At 41.1% G+C, this 19,736-nt stretch overlaps 3 protein-coding genes across 3 annotated transcripts in view; 2 read left to right on the top strand and 1 right to left on the bottom strand.

Moving 5' to 3' along the window:
- The first annotated feature begins 320 nt into the window (after window positions 1–320).
- On the top strand, window positions 321–1,288 carry LOC104940916 (tripartite motif-containing protein 35-like). Its single transcript, XM_010765929.1, has 2 exons — window positions 321–1,015; window positions 1,127–1,288. The coding sequence occupies exons 1-2, from the start codon at window positions 368–370 to the stop codon at window positions 1,286–1,288; spliced, it is 810 nt and encodes a 269-aa protein (XP_010764231.1). The 5' UTR covers window positions 321–367.
- Window positions 1,289–3,554: 2,266 nt separating this feature from the next.
- Window positions 3,555–16,787, bottom strand: LOC104940915 (actin cytoskeleton-regulatory complex protein PAN1-like). Its single transcript, XM_010765927.1, has 9 exons — window positions 16,768–16,787; window positions 16,009–16,306; window positions 14,697–14,762; window positions 13,002–13,659; window positions 9,967–10,450; window positions 7,823–7,955; window positions 6,438–6,494; window positions 4,879–4,956; window positions 3,555–3,620 (listed from the first exon to the last, which is right to left on the bottom strand). Exons 1-9 carry the CDS (start codon window positions 16,785–16,787, stop codon window positions 3,555–3,557), a joined length of 1,860 nt encoding a protein of 619 aa, XP_010764229.1.
- Window positions 16,788–17,027: 240 nt separating this feature from the next.
- The window catches only part of LOC104940914 (supervillin-like), a 12,648-nt gene continuing 9,939 nt past the window's right edge, over window positions 17,028–19,736 (top strand). Inside the window, exons 1-4 of the mRNA XM_010765926.1 lie at window positions 17,028–17,120; window positions 17,431–17,511; window positions 18,265–18,442; window positions 19,710–19,731. Of these exons, the coding sequence (XP_010764228.1) occupies window positions 17,451–17,511; window positions 18,265–18,442; window positions 19,710–19,731 (261 nt within the window). The 5' untranslated portion in view covers window positions 17,028–17,120; window positions 17,431–17,450. The remainder of the gene's footprint in view (window positions 17,121–17,430; window positions 17,512–18,264; window positions 18,443–19,709; window positions 19,732–19,736) is intronic.

The raw sequence follows: 19,736 nt of genomic DNA, 5'->3' as shown, positions 1-19,736 counted from the left end.
AAACCCACACAAACTGCACCACGATATATTTATGAATCTCCTCCACTGACAGGTCATTTTTACTTCCTATTAAAAAAGGTAGAAAAATCCGTAAAAAATAAGTCCAACTTCCAAGTGCGCGAACAAACCTCCGCCCTCATGTGACGCACCTGATGCTCCTAACAAGAGGACAAAGGTCGCCTGATTCACCGCAGAACAAAACCTCTGTCCACTCACAGAAGGTAACGGTAAGGAGGGGATACTTCAACAAGCTGCAACAGAACAGAGACTCAACGTTGTGAAGAGGATATATTATCATCGAGTTGAACTGATTTCCTGTTGAAGGCAAACAGACGCCTACCGAGTTTTCAGCTTCAACGGGAGAATAATGGCGTCCAAATTAGAGGAAGATCTCAGCTGTCCGGTCTGCCATGAAATCTTTAGAGATCCTGTCATCCTGTCCTGCTGCCACAGCTTCTGCAGAGACTGTCTGCAGACCTGGTGGACGGGGAAAGAAGGAAAGGAGTGTCCAGTTTGTAAGAGACGATTTTCCAAGGACTTACTTCCTGCTAACTTTACGTTAAAGAACCTGTGTGAGAGTTTCTTACAGGAGAGAGATCAGAGATCCCCAGAGGCTCTCTGCACTCTGCACTCTGAGAAACTCCGACTTTTCTGTCTGGACCATCAGCAGCCGGTGTGTCTCGTCTGCAGAGATTCAGATAAACACACCGACCACACGATCAGACCCATCGATGAAGCTGCACAGGGTCTCAGAGAGGAGCTCCGGAAGTCTCTGCAGCCCTTACAGGAGAAACTGAAGCTCTTTGAACGCGTCAAAGTGAAGTTTGATCAAACAGCAGGACACATGAAGGTCCAGGCTCAACACACAGAGACGCAGATCAAGGAGCAGTTCAAGAAGCTTCACCAGTTTCTAGAAGAGGAAGAGGAGGCCAGGATGGCTGCACTGAGGGAGGAAGAGCAGCAGAAGAGGAGGATGATGGAGGAGAAGATGAAGGCTGTGAGCAGAGAGATAGCAGCTCTTTCACAAACAGTCAGAGCCACAGAGAAGGAGCTGAAAGCTGAAGATGTCTCCTTCCTGCACAACTACAAGGCTGCAGTGGAGAGGCTGCAGCGCCCCCTGCTGGAGGCTCCACAGCTGCCCTCAGGAGCTCTGATAGACCAAGCCAAACACCTGGGCAACCTCAGCTTCAACATCTGGAGCAAGATGAAGGACATGGTGTCCTACTCTCCCTCATACCTGGACCAAACACTGCTCATCCATACATTGCATCCTGGTCTGAAGATCTGACCAGAGTTGATGACGAGGAGAAGAGACAGGGAACTTCCTGTAATAATCCAGAGAGGTTTTGATAGATTCGACTCTGTGTCTTGGGCTCTGAGGGCTTTGACTCAGGGACTCACAGCTGGGACGTCCAGGTTGGAGACAGTACATGGTGGTCACTGGGTGTGTTAGCAGAGTCTGCCTACAGGAAGAGAGACATACAATCTGGATTATGGAGAATATGTATTGACTGGTTAGGTGGCTACACAGCATCCTCTCCATCACATCCAGACACTGATCTCTCACTTCAGACGAGGCCCCCGAGGGTCAGAGTGAATCTGGACTATAATGGAGGAAAGCTGTCGTTCTCTGATCTTGACTCTAACACACACATACACACCTTCTCACACACTTTCTCTGAGAAGATGTTTCCATACTTTCAAACTTTGAGTGAACTGAAGGTTCTACCGCTGAAGGTTTCTGTGACTTTATAATGTTTGAAGAGTTGGTTCCAGATTTCTCCATTTTAGGGGCAACAATGAAAAAATGTCCGTATGTTAACTCTTTTTTTTAAAGTGAAGAGACATAAAAGATTCAGAAAGAGTGTGTTAGAATAATGAATCCAAGCGGACACAGTGCTATTACCTTAGACATTCCATGCATTTAAAGACATATAATGCTCAAAACAAAAAATAAACTATTTGAAAAGGTAGTTACCGACTTCTAACCAACCCTGTTTTACAGTTTTAAATATGCCCTATGCTCATTTTCTGGTTCATGTGTTTTTGTCCCACTTCTGGCTGTTTTCAAATACGGTTTTTATTTTTCTCGTACTGACTGTCCTGCAGCACTTCTTTTCACCCTCTGTCTGAAACCAGAGCCCTACATACAGTATAGACTTCATTAAAAAGGAAGGTCTTTAGCCTACTCTTAAAAGTGGGAACGCTGTCTGCCTCCCTAATAGAAACTTGAAGCTGGTTCCAAAGAATATGAGTTATTCATCTTGACATTCCCTTTACATCTACAGCATATTTCTCCCACAAAAGGAAAGTGTTGAATTGTAACCAACTGAAATGTAGTGTCAGAGCCAGTGCACCTGTTTCCTCATATTTCATTTGTCATTTCTTCCTATTCTGAACAGTGTGGATGTTTTACTCTCCATCTCCCTCTCCTGGCTGCACAGCTGATGTGTTCATGCAGCTCAACTTACTTTGTTATTTCTGCCCCCTTCATGTGCTGCTGCTTCGTCTCACTGTGCACCTTGTAGGGAAAAGAAGTCAGTGTTTACACGATTACTCCTTTACTCACTTTCCATGCCCAGTTTCCAAGCCTTCTCTTCCTGCAGTGTTCATGACACACAGGTCACAAATGTGGGTGAAGCAAGAGGTTACATATCTTAAGGAAAGGTCAGAAGTTGAGCCGGTTAAAGCACTCTGAATGTCTGGGTTCATGTGTCCTGTGATTTGTGTACCAGCGTGGATTTAAATTAGCACACTGCTGAGAGATCGCCATATCCCCTGTAAACACGAGAGTGCATTAAATGATTATCTTGCATATGTGCGCTGATCTACTTATGTCTCCTTGCTGTGCCAGTAATCTGCCACTGTTGTCCCACAGCAAGCTGGTGTTTGCATGCATGTTCATTAGTGCTGTACAGCATGAGGAAACTATGAGATAGAGATGTTGAATATCCATAGTACTTAATTATGCGTTAAAAAAACATACAAATATGTACTCAGTTTTAAACTATATATAATGTGCAACCCTGATGTTTAAATATTTGATATTTAGCTGAGAAATATATTAGTTTTTGAGACCCAAAGACATCATAAGGACTCGGATGGTGTGCATGAAATAAGAGATTGCATTTATGCCATTTATAATTCAAATGTAATCTTCCTTTTGGTCATCCATGTAATATGATATCTGAAAGTCAAAGATAGTTAGATGTGATGTTTTATTCTGGACATACATATCACCACATCATAACTAATCTATTTGTTCAATTTAGAAACGTTATCCTCTGTTGCAATTTAGAAATCACGTATTTAAATCTCAGAAGCATCAAATCTAACATTTCTGCCTTCTGGGGTGGTGATGATAATGCGTTCGTTTTTTCATGGTCGGGTAGGATTTTATTTTTTTGTTTCTTTCCGTTAACTGTCAAGTGGGAACGAAGTATTTTTTTGTAAGTTTTTGTGTTTCTCTTATTTTCCTACGATACTGTTATGATTGGCTGTGAATAAGAACATATGAAGGGCAGACCATCTATTTCTATTTATTTTAGTTTTTTTTAGAAAGGTGCAGNCTGTTTTCTCTCCTCAATGGACATCTTGGCCTCGATGTCCTCTCCCACCTTCTGCACAGACAATTAAAGTGAGAAAAACCATCAAGTTATTAAAGATTTTAAAGCTGCACGTCTTTCATGCAATGCTATAAACTCTGCAAGGCCATTATGTCAGGGATATTTCCTACACACGTGAAAGTGCTGCATTAAAACTTCAAACAAGATCATGGAGCCAAATCAAAAAGCTTCCACTTGATCCGTATGAGTCAGAGAAGTACACCGCCTCTCACGCAGCTTCACATTAACTTCATGTGACTCCACGCTTCTTCCCTCGGGAGCGATTATTCATGAAGTCACAGTGTCAAACCGAGCAGATATAAGGAGATGTTATACACTCGAGCGGGCTATCTGCATGTCCGTTCTAGCTGATATGAAGTACTTTATTCTACCGTAGGAGTGATGGATATACACTGAGATCAAAGAAACCAACAAAGCAGGAGTTTAAAGGTCCCATGTCATGGCCATTTCCACTGATCATAATTCCATTGTTGAGGTCTACTAGAATAGATTTATATTGTGCAATTTTCTCAAATCACTTTGGTTTCTCATACAGCATCTCTGTAAAGTATGTATTCACTGAATTTCACTCTCTGCCTTTAACGGCTCCGTTGTAGCTCCAATAGCTCCAGCCCCCCCCCCTCCCTGTGAGCACACGTTTCGGACGTTGTGAATCGCGCTGAGCTCCGTGGAGGTGTTGTTTCCTTGTTTAGCGATACACAGCGAAACACAGCCAAACTCACCCTGAGCACACACAAAGTCACAGCCGAAGTAAAAACAATAAGTGTGGCTTGATATTGAGTAAGAAAAAGGTTGATAAACGCTGTGAGAATGGGTCTGCAGAGAGAATTTCGCCGCGATCCCAACTGTCTGTTATCAGCCTGCAGCCAGGGAGGAGAGATCAGCAGAGCTGCCTGCACTGAGTGTGTGTGTGAGGAAGTCCGTGGATTGGTCAATTTGGACCAATCAGCGGGGGCTTAACGTAACGGCTCCGCGGACGTAACGTAACGGCTCCACGGATTGGTCCATTTCGTTCCGGGTACGGAAGAATCAAATGGAGAGTGACGTATCTCCAACGAGGCGTTTTGGGGAGGTATTTTCTGTGTTAGAGTTTTACTCGCTACAGGGTGTACTTTGAGGGTTTTGACTCTGCAGACCATTTACATGCAGAAAATCCTTCATAACACACAAGGGGACGGGTAATAACCGGAAAAGCATGACATGGGACCTTTAAGACTCCGGTACATGCAGCGTGCCAGGTGCATGTCCTTACCTGACTATGATGGTCAATATACTGACACTTTTGACCGAGGGATATAGTAGGAGAAAAGGTGGAAGAGAAGACAGGTTCCTGAGGGTGTAGAGGTAGATGGAAAAGTGAAAGAAAGGAAAGCAAAGGAGGAAATGATGAGCATGCAGATGAAGGAGGATAAGGGGGCGATGCAAAGGAGAAGGAGAAGAAGGCAAGAAACTGGAAATGTAAAATGACTCGCTATCCGTCTGTAAAAAGCAATGAATAATGTACAAAAGAAATATTGTTATGGTGTTAATCTTTTATTTTCTCATAGTTAGATATTTTTTCCCCCACTTGTATGTTCTTTATAATTAAATGTGTGTTTTTAAAGCTTTGTTATCTTTCTAGTTTGTAGCTGTTCTATTTATTTCTGTGTTGGAACACTGAGAAACATGTAAATTACTCGTATGTTTGTACACATACTATGCTTATAAAGTGGATTCTGATTAGTTTAAATATGTTTTTGGAACAAACAAACACCATTTTGTTATCTCTGAGAAATAACTAAAGCCTTTCAAACGTAAAATGGATTGCTTGTGAATTAAAACACCATGCTTCCCCAAACCAAAATGCACTTCAAATCATTAAAGGGCATTGAATACAATTTCAATTCTAACTGTTAGGCATAGTAGATGAATCAGCAAACTGCGAAAGCCGTTTCCCCCTCTTGTATTTTGTAAATTGAGACGGGAACAGCTTGTTCACAGAAAGTCACATATTAAATTACTGGTGCGGTGAAAACACAGCTCGAAGCTTAAAGGCACAGTCATGACCTCAAAGTGTTATATTTACAGATAAAATCTATAGCGGTGTTTCATAACATATTTTTACCTCCTCAGATTCTTTAATTTAAATATGCTTTTAACAATGTAATACAATTTAATACAATTTAATACTAACAATAAATGCCCTTAAAAATGAAATAATACTATACATATAATTTTAACATCAGAAATATATGTATTATTTATTATTATTTGTCTTTTAGACATGGATTTTCTGAAGTGTATTCTTTGAAACAGCTTTTTTCTCCTTTTTTAATGTTGAATATATCTTTTAAGCCATGAAAGCAATGCAAAAGCAGCAGGAATGTTCTTAAAAACATTAGTTTTACACTTACGTAATAACTTGTTTCTTTATACAACTAAATGTGTTTGCTTTTTAACTGTTCAAATGTGTAGCCATCATAGAATATATATATATTTTTTGTAAGTAAATAACTGATGTTGCTGTCCACCGACATAAAAGTGAATCCAGGTGGTACAATATCTTGAAAGTAGGATTTATATAATTTTACAGCAGTTTTAAATAGATGTACAGAATGTATCAAAGGGCAAAACTAATGATATTCAGCCTTTGCATTACTGTATATCTACAAAGTTACTTAATGCCCCTTTTTTCATTTCGGACTGCAGGGTAACAGAAGAGCTCCCAAAGACGGACAGATTAAGGAGGAGTGATCACACAAAGTCCACACAAAGCTGTGATTGGACAACACGAGTCCAGCACGCAGATGATTGGTTCACACCGGGTCTTACCCACAGCTGCTCAGACACAGACACAGCGGAGTATTCTTGAACGACCACCCCTTCCTCCTGAGGTCAGGGGGAGAAAAAAGGGGGAGGAGGAGAGGGGGTTTTGTTGATGTAATGATTTTAAGGGTGAGACTGCCTGGAGGAGTACCATGCAGGGTTTAAACGGGCAGTTTCACCCAGCAGAATACTAATGTGCTGTAGATGAACTGCAGGAAAAACAGTCAATCCTGAAGCTCTTATATGTAGTTGCACATAAATACACTTTTAAAACATTAACTTTCTGTCAAATAATCTTTTAAAAACAGCATTTACTTTTATACGCTGCCATTACGAATTGGAATTTGCTCCCAGCTGAGAGTAAAACGTGCAAAGACTTTTATTTTTCTCCAAAAAGTGCAAAAACAATGGATATTTAGCAACCAGTCATCTCAACAGTACTTACTTCAGTTTAAGTTAAAATGAATACTATAGTTACTGATAAATACTCTGGTACCTTGATGTGTATAACTCTTGGTGTGATAAGTAAAGTGTGAATTGTTTGTTGTTACGTGTGTACCTGACAGATGGAAATCAGCTAATAACTAAATCTTCTCTTCTGTTTGTAAGATAATAGAGACATGATGATCAAATAAACTTAGCCTTGAGCCTAATCTTTTCAAAGAAAGGAGAATCTTTCCCCCAGACTGCTAATTCTACAGAAGCAGACAGTCCCATATGCTTCCTGGTTTACAGCCAGGACTGGATGCTGCTCCGATCTGGAACGCTGGGCTCAAACAACAGATGGACCAAAGGAGGAAATGAAAGCAGCACTTAGCTAACGGAGTATTGACAGGAGCTGCCATGGCAACCAAGAGGGATGGACAGTGAAATGTGGCTAAAGCTGTTCAACCAGCACTGATCACTTTAACTTGACCTTTGGTCCAAAGCATTTTGTCTTTTTTACTCGTGTTGGATTGTGTATTTGTACTTGTATATTGTGACTATTGGTTTCTGGTTTTTGTTACCTGCCTATGAACTATGGGTATAGAATTAGCATTTTAGCTAACTATAGCATTTTTATGTTATGCTTTTATACTGATTTTAAGTCGCAATGGGCCTATCAAATAAATAAATAAAGCCAGAGGTTTACCTGTTTTAAGAGAACCTAGAAACGCGCTATATTAATTAATAAATACATTCAGGGTCCCAAAAGGTCAATACAACATTTCCAACTCATTCCTACTGGTTATTATAACATATAAACATCTTTTCTGCAGAGATTTCAGGGCTCTCCACCTCACACCGTTTTACAATGGCCACCATTAGAACAAGCAACATAAGCTTGCAACTCTTCAAATGTTCATTCCAATGAAAGTGATGTGATTTGAGTAATTGATGATCAGACTGACCTTCCTCTCGCTCGTCTGCTCTGACTCCCACAGCTGAGTCTGCTGCTCGGTGGTCGCCACTTTAACCACTTCCTGCTTCTTGTTGATCCTGTTCCTCCAGTCATCTTCACCACTCTTCTTCAGCAGTGCCACTCTGAAACCATCAACATTTGTATTATCTTATCTTATTTGTATTTAGTGTCTCTACTGGGACATGTCTGTCTCCATGCTTTAATGTTCAAAAAGCTCTTTATTTTTCTCATACTGCCTGTGCTGCTGCACCTCTTTTCACCCTCTGTCTGAAACCAGAGCCCAGTCTGCTCTGATTGGTTAGCTGGCCGGCTCTTTTGTGATTGGTCAACCTCTTAGAGATGTCCCGCCCCTTAGCCTATCAACTACAATGTGTTGGAGCGCTAGCCAACAGGGGCGCGAGTGTAACGTAGTGATGTCAGCCGTAGGCTTACATATCCAGCTCAGTAACACAAAACAATTGTGAATTCTTTAGGCAGGTGGCCAACATCTTTAACATTTAAAATTCGACATCAGGGAACATTGTCCATCCACTAACATGTATGAGAACAGGACAAGCTTTTTCTCAGCATTACTATGGGCGTTTATTCTAGATAAAAAAAACAAATAAAGTGAACAATTACTGTAATGCAATTCCTTTATTTGCCTGACAGTAAGGAAAATAATCATTCAAGAGTGAAAGATAGGTCAGAGATTTGAAGGATTGCTATAAAAAACAGACTCCAAAGTGGGCGCTGATAACGTACGGCTGAGGGGTAAAAAGAAAGTGTGTCAACCTCCCCGCTGCCTGAGTGTGGACAGGGCAGGAATGAGGGCATTAGGAGGAACCCCAGAGGATTTCTCCTCCACAGCTGCATGGGCGGAGGAACACATTGTTGCTAAAAATGAATCTCCCTCACCTCTAAAAATGTAAGAATCAAACCTACACACTGCAAGGGCGGGGAGGAAGTGCCTGATTCTGTCAAACGCTGCACATTAAATCATGCTGCAGTTCAGTGTCTGGTCTCTGCTAACATCTCGTAGAGCGCTGAGCTGTGACTGGAATCAGGGTTCATTTGTGCCAGCAGCTTTGCTAAGCGTTAGGTTTTAAGAAGCACCTTAGGGTTAGGGTTAGGGTTAGGGTTAGGGTTAGGGTTAGGGTTAGAGGTTAGGGTTAGGGTTAGAGATTGACCTTGATTTTAAAAAACCCTGTTCTTCTTTGGAAATGTGCAGCTGACTGAGAGTCCTTGTTATCCCTACAGGAAAGTATTAGGTTGTACTCCTGACCACGGATCCCATTTGTGAAGTTTTTACTGAAGTAATTGTCTTGTTTGTTCCTATTATGTCTCTCTATGTCTATATCTTGAACAACAGCTGAACATCTGTTATACCTCTTGTATGTCTCATATGACTTCTAAAATGGACATATACCAACCATTTCTTTGAGACAGATAGACCTTCCACTAAGACTAAATGAGTGCCTTCACACAGATTTAATCCTAAATGCTAAAAGGTATGTCTTAAGGACTGGTTGCCTTCATAAGAGATGAGCTACTGTTGTTCAAATCAGTACATTTTTGACAGGGAGCGAGGAGGAAAATGCAGCACCGAGGCAGACAGAGCCACATTTAGACTGGATAAGGTAAAAATAGCCTACAGCCTACTATTACATCATTTATTATTCAGCTTCTTATCACCAAATCATCCTGTTTTCTCTTAATATCCCTAATCTCAGCACTGCTCTGCAACCCAGTGAATGGAAAGGTGAAAAAACATTTGCAGAAATTCACTGTTCAAATCCAATAAGATAAAATAACACCAAACTAAATTAGCCCTGTTTTGCAAGGCATTTAATTTAGTCTTAATATACATGATTTAATGTTATATTCTGTTCTTGACATGTATATAGACTTTTTGCACAACTTTTTAGTTTGTATTTTTGTATTTTATTACATATGTTGCATTGTTGGAGGAGCTCAGGTCAGAAGAATTTCATTGCCATTTCCACACGGTAGCTTTGTGCATATGACAATAAAACTTTTGAATCTTTGAAACAATGTCAGAAAAGAGTGCTATAATCCCGAAATGCTGTTTTCGACCGATCTGGCAACTCAACTGACCAGCACTGTATTTTTTAACATCCATCATCCACTCACCTCTCCCTGATGGACATCTGTTTGGCGGACATGCTTTCAGAAAGCAGCTCTCCAGACTCTGTGGGGGACAGCAGATCTCCAGAGTAGTCGCTGAGCCTGTCAAAGTCCTCGCTGTGGTCCAGGGGGAGGGACTGGGACTTGACCAGCGCCTGGGGGAAGGACTGGGGTTTGGGGGGCGTCTGAGGGGGCACCTGGGGTTTGGTGGCTGTCTGAGCGTAAGGCTTGGGGAGAGGCTGGACGAATCCTGGAGGTTTGGGCTGCGTTTGTGGGGACTGAGTGATGGCTTTGGGGAGCGTTGGTGGGGGCTGCGACTGGATGGTGACCACAGGTTTGGGGGGTGTTGGAGGAGGCTGCTGCTGAGGGAAGGTTTTAGGAAGAGTTGGAGGTGGCTGGGTTTGCTGCTGGCTGCTTGAGACGTGAGACACTGTCCTGGATGAGACTTTAGCGATCAGTGGCTTCAGGGGAGCGGGATGATCGTGCAAATCTGAAAGAAAAAGCAACATGGGTATAAGCATGAGTGAACTTCTAAGGTAAAACATGATTAATGTGCTAATAATGACACCTACAACATTATTAATATTCTTTTCGCTCATTCTTTACTTTCTTAAATTTGACAATAAGTGATTCAATGGATGTCTCATGAGGAAACCAGGTTTTTTTTTCCACTAAGGTTTTTAATGGCTCTGATGCCTCACAAGTTATTTAAATTCAAACTCTTATTAGCAAGCCATTGGGAACAATTTGGTGGGTTTTAGTATTAAAATTGATAGACTGAAGGCCAATCTCTGACATGCAAGTTATCCCATGCTTATACTCATAAACCAAAGTACTGATGAGAATACCATTCAAAGTAAAGAGCCCTGTGTGGGTGCACAACTGTACATAACAGTATACTATTTTCAGCAAGATGAAACTCACTTCGATAAGGTTTCACACAACTATTTGTCACCTTTAGTTAGTCAGTTAGCACAAGCACGGATGCTCAAACATCTGATATATATTATTTACTATTGTAAGTGGAATTAAAGTTGTGAGAGATGCAACAAACGTCCTTGGGATGTTGTGGTTTATGGCCATTATCTTAATCTCTAAATAACAGTATTGCCATTAAAATGGGAATGTTTGTTGCATTTTTTTTTGTTAACCATGACCTGTTTTATCAGCATTTGTTTCTCATCCCTGAAACAAATGTGTGCGCTGGAATGCATAGTAAACATTTTGTGGGGCTTTTAACACATAAGGCGCTTTCACACCAAGTACTTTGCTGTACTTAGTTCCCAGTACTTAGTTCATCAGAACTCTTTAGTTCTGATGAACTAAAGAGCAGATCGCGTTCACACCGGAATAAGTCCCTGAGGGAGGATTAGGCAAATTAAGCCGCTGACGTCACTTCTTCTTCTTCTTCTTCTGCTTTGGGTTTACTGGCAGGCCGCAAACAACTTCACGGCGTATACTGCCACCCGAAGTCCCCGGCCGGAAGTCCCCGGAGTTGGGGACCCTTCCGAGTAAATCGCCAGAACGCCGACACCTCCTCATCTCCACCACTCCCATGTTTTTTTTTGTGTTGCCATAAATTAGTCTCTCTCCGTTGGTGCGCGGGGCTAATGCTAATGCTAATAATGCTAATGCCAGCAAATACAATGGCGGCTTCACAAAACTTTTCCGAGTCGTACGGGGCGTGGTTTGCATTCCGTCCAGCCAATCAGAAATGGGAACCTTTTTCTCCCATGAAAGTACCTGCTCTCTAGCAGGGACTGAAAATGGGGTGAAAAGGTTTTCATGAACTAAGTTCTAGTTCCAGATTTTTTTGGTGTGAACGCAAATTTCAAGAACTATCGGAACTAGACTGGGAAAAGTACTCCGGTGTGAAAGCGCCTATTAGGAGCAAAAACGATGTTCCCAATGAGGAATGCACATGTTCCCATACTGATAGCAGATATTGATTGCTTCGCCAATAATATTTATGAATACTTGTGATAAATTAGTTGTGATTTAAAGCTCATTTTATGAAGTTAAACTGCTTTATTCTATGGTGGAATTATCCTCTTGCTGCATTTACAAAGGTTAAACTACTTATATACTAGTTGCTTGTGCAGGATGTTTTAATAAAAAATGAATATTCAGTGAATCTATTTCGTTTTCCAAAATTAGGAAAGCAGTTTAAGTCAAGTCTGATGTTGCTTTACACATAAAAGAAGTACTCATATAGACTTGTGTTAAGGTCAGGGTGAGGGTCAGTGTTAGGCGTGTAGTGGTATGTCTGCAGGGAATTAGTATAAGTCCATGCAACTCCTTCAGCCTCATGATACTATAGTAATGATGAATAGACTCAACTTTAGTGAAGATCTACCCATGCAGCACTAAACAAGAGTTCAGCATGCAGACAAGGCATCCATTGTGTCCTCCCTGTCCTCTACCTGCTTCAAGTAAGTGCCGGCCAATTGTTCTGCACTCTCTCACTGAGTGCTTTCAATTTGTGTGCACTGTTTGTGTGCACGCATGGGAAAAAAAGACCACCCCCTGGACCCATTCTGCATCAGCTCATAAAACCAGGTCAGGCCCATCATACTGTAGTATGTGCAGGGCTAACCCACAGGCGTAATATGGTGCACATCGGGGACCACAGCCCCTTTTATAGGCCATGACAGTGAGCACACACAGTTTGATTTAAGCCATCTCTGGCGTCAGGAAAAAAAGGGGGCTTCCTCTTTCTAGACAAAGACAGCCACGAGGCACATGCATGGACAAATATGCTAATTAGATGCAGCTTCAGACGTCTCTCTATCAGCCAAATCAAACACCCCCAGCTGGGACAAGTGTGTGTGTGCAGCCGGCAGAAAGCTATGATGCGTGGGAGCATGCTGCATGAGACAATGAGGATAATGAGAACACCCCCGTCCCTAGACACTGTCACTCCCTTTCTCTTGTTCCTTTATGTCCACTCTTTTTCACACATCCTTGCTTTAGCTTTTCACATCTCTTTAATAATCTCCACCCCCCCACTGTCTCCATCTCTTTTTCCTTCTATCTCCTACCTGAGATGCCTGGCTGGCTCCGGCCGCCGCTCCTCTCCTGCTCCTGTGTGAAGGAGCTGTGAGCTGCCTCTCTCAGGTACCCTCCTCTTCCTCTTCCTCTCCCCTCCGCTCTCTCCCTGCTCTCCTGGGAGTGTCCTCTGTCTGCGGCTCTCCGGCTGGGCAGGGGCTCTGACTCTGCCCTCCACAAAGAGGAGTCTGAAGAGTGAGGCTGGGGATGCTGCCCGGTGTCCTGCTTTCCCTTAACGCTGCCGTCTTCTCTGGCTCCTCCTCCCTGCTGTCTCCCCCTGACCTCCTCCTCCTCCTCCAGCGCCTCCCTGTGACTGACAGAGGATGTGGGAGCCAGAGGAGCCCCCACTCTCTGCCGGCTCTCAGGGGGGAGAGGGGAGGCGTTGAAATCGGGCTCGGGGTGGCCGGGGTCCCCGCTCTGGGTCATGGAGAAATACCTCAACGCCCTCTCCTGGTGGCTGCTGGTGTTGCAGGTCGCCTGTTGTTGGGCAGGGATGTAAGGGACCGCCGTGGACTTCCCTGGACGGAGGTTGTCGTCGTTGTCTCCGCTGCCGGTTACTGTGGCGACAGAGGCTTGGGAGGCGACGGCTGCCACGGAGCGAACTAGGGACGCAGACAGAGGCTCCAGTTTGATCTCACCTCCGGTTTTCAGCTGCAGAAAGAACAGGAAACAAATCAGATATATGAGATGGATAGAATGACTAAGGAAAGGGATTGATATGGAGAAGAGATATGGTGGTAAATAAGGACATTTTTAGATGTATTCAGGTATGTGGGGATGTTACAGAAGGTGGGGATGAAGTGGAATGAAAAAGGTAGAAAAGAAACTGATGGATGGACGAGAGGGAGGACAGCAGCAATCAAAAACAATTAGGGAAACATTTTGAGTAGTTGTACAGCAACTCTGTCATTCACAAAATGGCAGCAGGAAGCACAGATTTGAACACTAGCTGAATCATAAAAAGCAAAACACACAAAGCATTTACCCTCCAGTTTACATCTGACATTCACTAGCTTAAACGCTGTGTCATTCGAATGGTAACATTTGCTTTTTTAAGTCTTACTATTTGATTGTTAACCAACTTTTTTTTATATTTATATCATGGAGGGCATGGAAACAGTACATTTGAATATTTTAACTTGCATGTTTTCCATAAATGTGGGAATTGTAACTCTATGGTTCATAATAACTTGCATCAGGAATGTCTAGATCAGGAAAGGTAATAACAAGTGTTGATGTAACAGCATAAAGTAGCTCACGTCAAGTCGATTTAAGATGCTCCAGCTCTACCCCAGATTACTGTCAATTATTTTAGTTGCAATAAAATGTCTATGTATTGACCCCTTACATGCTTTTTATCCAGATAAGCATTGATGTTTTTAGTGGAAATTGCATTCAGATTGCATTCAAATAATCCCATGCTTGCTCTGCAATGAGCAAGCGTGTCAGAGAAGCTTCCTTATCCAAAATTGAGGAGCCACGGAAAACAAACAAGGCACCTGTTTTTAAAATGTCAAACTTTAAAATACACACTTTAAAATGGCATTTAAAGCGGACCATCAGGCTCAGCTCAGCGAATGTAAGCAAGACAAGACAACATCGGTCACTAGCGGGACCAGAGGTCAATCAAAAGCAGATACATTAGATGCAACCAATCAGAAGCATCGTACAGGCATCGGAGGTCTTACATGTTGTCCCTGATTGGTCTTTATGTCACCGTTACACACCTCAGAGGTGACTGGAGGATCAGCTACCTGTGTGGACACCAGTGATTGAATACTGAGAATGTGGTTCAGGTGAAGACAACCTAATGTGAAGCGTGTTTTATCTGTTTAATGCCACATTGGATGATGTTTTGGCAATGTAAATGACAAAGTATACCATCAACAACAATATATATGCTGTATATATCATGGGTTAGGACAAAATCATGAATATGAGAATTGAGATTGACATTTTTTAAGATCCTGAATCCATTCACAATTTCCAAAAGATGATTTTTGAATATGTTGTTTCCTACAGAAGCATGTAGATATTGCGTCAGTAGTTCAACACACAAATACTTGTGCTAAATTCTTTTGAACTAAAATGAGAATTGACTTATTTTTCTGATTCTGATTTAGATCCAGAAATGTACATCCCTCGTATACATTAAAGCACAGTATGAGCTTTTACATGTGAACTGTTGGACTTTTTTTGACATCTAGATGCCACTGTATTAAAAGTAAAAGCAGAACAAACCCTGTGACCTCTGTTTATTTGGTCATATCTGAGTTTGCACAGAGAACAGTATCATTCATCCATCCCGCCCTAAAGGACTCTCTTAACTCTGTAATTCACACACTGCAGTGTACTGGAAGTGACCCGGAGATTAATCGCCCTTTGCTCCAGGCCTTTTTACTGTAAGAAGATCTCACATCCAAATAATCTTAAGAAGCAACGTTGTTAATTTCAATATTTTGTCAGTGGGTTATTTTTTTATGTTAGTGTCCGCACCTCTAACATTTGGCCTTCTCAAAAATGTTTTTCTGACTTTTACGTCTCTTTAGAACTTTATCATATTCATTATTCATTCACAATTGAGTTTGTGGGTGCGATTAAGATGGATGGGGTATAATGGTGGGATAGGATAGGATATAGTACAAATAATAATAATAATAATAATAATAATAATAAGGGGAAAAAGCTAATCGTTGAGTCCTTTTACTTTACAAAAACAGAATTATAAATAACTTTTGGTTAAGAAGTGCACAAGAAATATATTATATAGGAGAAGTTAAAACCTTCCTTGATTTTGATAATGTTCTTAATGTCCTTCAACGTTAATAATTCAAACTCACAAAAATGTAAAAAAAAAATATATATATTAGCAGAAATAAGACCTTCCTTGATTTTGATAATTTTCTTAATGTCTTCAAATTCAAACTGTAATTATAAAAATGCAACTAAAATGTACAACAACAAAAAAACAACATTGCTTATTTAAAACGTTTTTTGTACCTGCTCCACCTCTCCCTGGGTGATGGGTTGAGTCTGAAAGCGGGCGTTGGCCCTGCGCTGCCGGGTGTCCCCTCGGGCCTCAGGGCTCTTTGCTGTTTGATGAGCGAGGCGATTGAAGAGGGCCATTTTCTCTGCCAAGGTGAGGGTGGACAGGTCCGGCTCGTCAGAGAAAAACGCGTGGCCATCGCCCTCCCCCCCGGCACCGGGAGCTGGAGCTGGTTTCTGGGGCTCCTGGGGCACTTTGGGCTCCGGACCCTGATCCTGGACCGCTGAGCTGGGCTGGGAGGAGGCCTTGATGCTGGGGGGAGACAGGGGGGATGTCAATGGGTTATTTTAGGGACTGGGAAGTTGTTATGTTATATACAAATCACAATAATAAATGAATTTCTAATAATACAATTTCATTTTCATTTCATTTTTATTTGTTCCATTCATAGTATGCACAACTTAATGTATAACAATTATTAGCAAAACATGTCTCTATAAACACACCTTACCCGGAAAGGAGCAGGGAGAAGAAAATAATCTTATATTAACTGCACNAGCCAGGTAAATATATTGCACAGTTATTAACGGCATATATATATATACAGCACCCCTTGCTGTTAAATACCAACCAACTATGTGCAATATGTGCAATATACTGTATATATATATATGCCGTTAATAACTGTGCAATATATTTACCTGGCTGCTAAATCCTCAGAACTGTTACAGGATGTGTATTTTGAAGTACAAATTATATTATAACGTTTTTACTTTAATACTTTTTTAAGCATGCTTCTACGTAACATTAAGCTGTCTTTGGCTCTTTTCTGCTGTGACAACGTAAATGTCCCCTCTTTGGGACTAATAAAGATATTCTGATTCTGAAATACTCTCCTTTTTATTTGACAAAAGAATTATGATTTCTTTATTTTTTAAACAAAAAAAGATACATTTACTGGTATCTTTTCTTATTAAATTAGTATATTGTATAATAATATATATCTGGTGTGTCCGTCGTGTCCGCCAGGCCTGGCAGCCTCCTCCTCAGTTATCAGTCCCATCCTGTCACCGGTCTCCACCCATACTCAAGAGCAGCGTGCCGGCTGTCAACAAACCACAAGAGGGTGAGACGGATGTCCAAGTCCTTCGTCATTCATGAAACCTCTGCTAAAGAAATCCCAGTTTATCAACGGCTGTGATTTAAACCTGAATGAACTTCATTTTCATTGATGTTTTAGCGACGGGAGTGGACTTTACTCTTACTTGACTTGACTTTTAAGCTTATACGATAAGATCTATATGATGTGTTAAAAACATTCAACAAATAACTTGAAAACAGGTTGAAAAAGACAAAATGATGTAAATGTTTTTGTTAGTTTAAAATAAACAGATCTTGTATGCACCATAAGTAAGATTGATTTATTTTAATTATAGAAATTGAGGCCAGACCGGACATGGAAACGGATAAGAAACTTGACAAGTTGGAGAGCTTCTTGGGACGTCTGAATAGCAAAGGTATGCACTTCTTGCTATTAAGCACCGCACTGTAACTCTTATTCTTGTATTTTATACCTGTCCTACTCTATTTAGCTTGTTTTATTGGTATTATCTCGGCTCTTTAAAGGTGGGGTTGGTAATTCACTTCAGAAACACTTTTTGTTATATTCCATGGAATGCTCTTAACATCCCGAAAGCAATGAATACATTAAATGCTTTGACAATAAATACATAAAAAAATATCATCTGTGGAAGCCGTGGCGCTGTAAAAAGCACGACCAATCATCTGAGCCGGCCCGGCTAAAGTAACTGGATGGCCTACCTGCCTGTCAGCCTTCCATCTGTGCACAAACTTATCTCGTGCCCTCATTGGTCATGTTGTGTGTGTTGGAGGAGGGGCTCTGTAAGGAAGGGGCAGATTGTTTCCGGCTGTGTATTTTCAAATTCCAGCGCACTCGAGCTGGTTTCTCAATTCTTACCTACCCTACCTTTTAAGGTCTGTTTTTAAATGTTGCAATCTATTTTAATGCTTATAATGTTTTTTTGTAAAGCACTCCCTGTGTGAAAATGTGCTTTATAAATAAACAAATAAACTTGCATTACCTGAAGTCTATAAAGCAATGTTTTTTGTCCTCTTGAAAAAAATATAATTTATTTTTAACTTGTAGGTTTTTCAAGAGCATGCATTCCTGCTATTTTGTCAAATTCTACTCTTGTTTGGTTTTTCTTTTAAAGCCTAAAATAGTTTCTTCTGTGTTTCTCTTCGATCAGTGGCCGGACTGCAGGAAACCACCATCACAGTCACAGAGATGGCAGTGAAGGAAGTGATGAAGCTGGATGACGAGATCTTCTCCAAGTTCTACAGACGCGTCGCCGAACTCCCACGCATGCCCACCAGGATCGAGATCAGTGAGGACTTTGACGCCATCTTTGGCTCTCAGGGTCCAAAGTAAGAAGATAATAAAGTTGGTCAATTCAAAGAGAGTTTGAACAACATGCCCTCACTCGGCCATGTTGTATGCGCTGTCAGCAGAGCCCCTAGCGGCAAAACAGCAACATCAGAGGAGTAGAGGTACCAGGGGGGAGGGTTGGTTTAGTTTATCAGTATGCAGACGATACCACCATTCCAGTTAAAGACAGAGAAAGTGTTAGCGAAGTGTTGGATAGTTTGTATGGTAGGGCATCAGGAGCTAGGGTGAAAATAGAAAAGTCACAGATAATGTATATAGGAAAGGAAAGAGTAGGGATAATAGATATAGGGCTAAAGGAAAAGACAGATTATTTTAGGGTGAAAGTATTTCACATAGACATAACTCTAAATCCATATCATTGTGTTTATTGGACTAAACTGTGTTTATGAACGCAAACACAGGTACGCTTTATTTCCTACACACCTCACAATATTACCAAGATGGTTGGATGATAACCCCCCTGATATGATTGTAGATTATCATATGTCTAAGGCAGGGTTCTTACGGTCATTAAAAACCTGGAAAAGTTATGGAAAACAACATTTTTCCCAAAGTTTTGGAAAAATCATGGAAATGTAACTAAAGTTGCATCAAATATAATTTATATTTTATCTAATCGCCGAAATAGTAATACTATAATGATAATAAATACTGTATCGTATAGTAATGAAACGTAAAATGGCATTTAACTGACGAGGTGTTTTGCTGGTGAGAGATTTGAGTTGCTTTAGCGTGTAGAAGCTAGTCAGCCTATTTGATTTATTTTAGATGGGCACAACATGTTTCATATGCAGACCTTATTTTCCTGTTCCATGTTAAAATAAACCATTTTCAGTGGTACCGCTGAGAAAGAGTAATTTGTTTTGTCATAGAAAATTAGGTAAAGGTCATGAAGTCATGGAAAAGTCATTGAAAATCATTGGTGAAAAAGTGTATGAACCCTGGTAAGGAGGTACTCTCAGGGCTGGGGAGTAACTGAATTAATCTCATGGTATAACATAATTATATTGCAAACTTATATTGTGTCTGTTGATTGTGTATATAGGATATTCATATCTGTCTACTGTATAATTTTACATTCGGGATTGTTGGAAACGTCATTTCGATCTCTGTCTGTAAGCTGAGTAAGATTGACATTAGGTTGACTTTTGACTTTGAAATACTGTAACCGTATTCCCCTGCAGTTACAGAAAATATCTAATATAAACTTCCACTCCTTGCACATCCTTTTTCCCCGCTTCCCAGGTTGACGTTCGGCCATGGTGCAGCACA

Source organism: Notothenia coriiceps, unplaced genomic scaffold (genome assembly GCF_000735185.1).
Source record: "Notothenia coriiceps isolate Sejong01 unplaced genomic scaffold, NC01 NC01_scaffold00002826, whole genome shotgun sequence".
In the NCBI taxonomy this organism is placed as follows: Eukaryota; Metazoa; Chordata; class Actinopteri; order Perciformes; family Nototheniidae; genus Notothenia; species Notothenia coriiceps.
The sequence above is the reverse complement of the archived record's forward strand: the minus strand, read 5'-3'. Positions and strand labels throughout refer to the sequence as shown.

Coding starts and splice junctions, on each gene's coding strand:
- LOC104940916 (XM_010765929.1), top strand. CDS start 368: ATGGCGTCCAAATTAGAGGAAGATCTCAGCTGTCCGGTCTGCCATGAA. Junction 1,016..1,126: donor CTGTGAGCAGAGAGATAGCA/GCTCTTTCACAA, acceptor CCCCTGCTGGAG/GCTCCACAGCTGCCCTCAGG.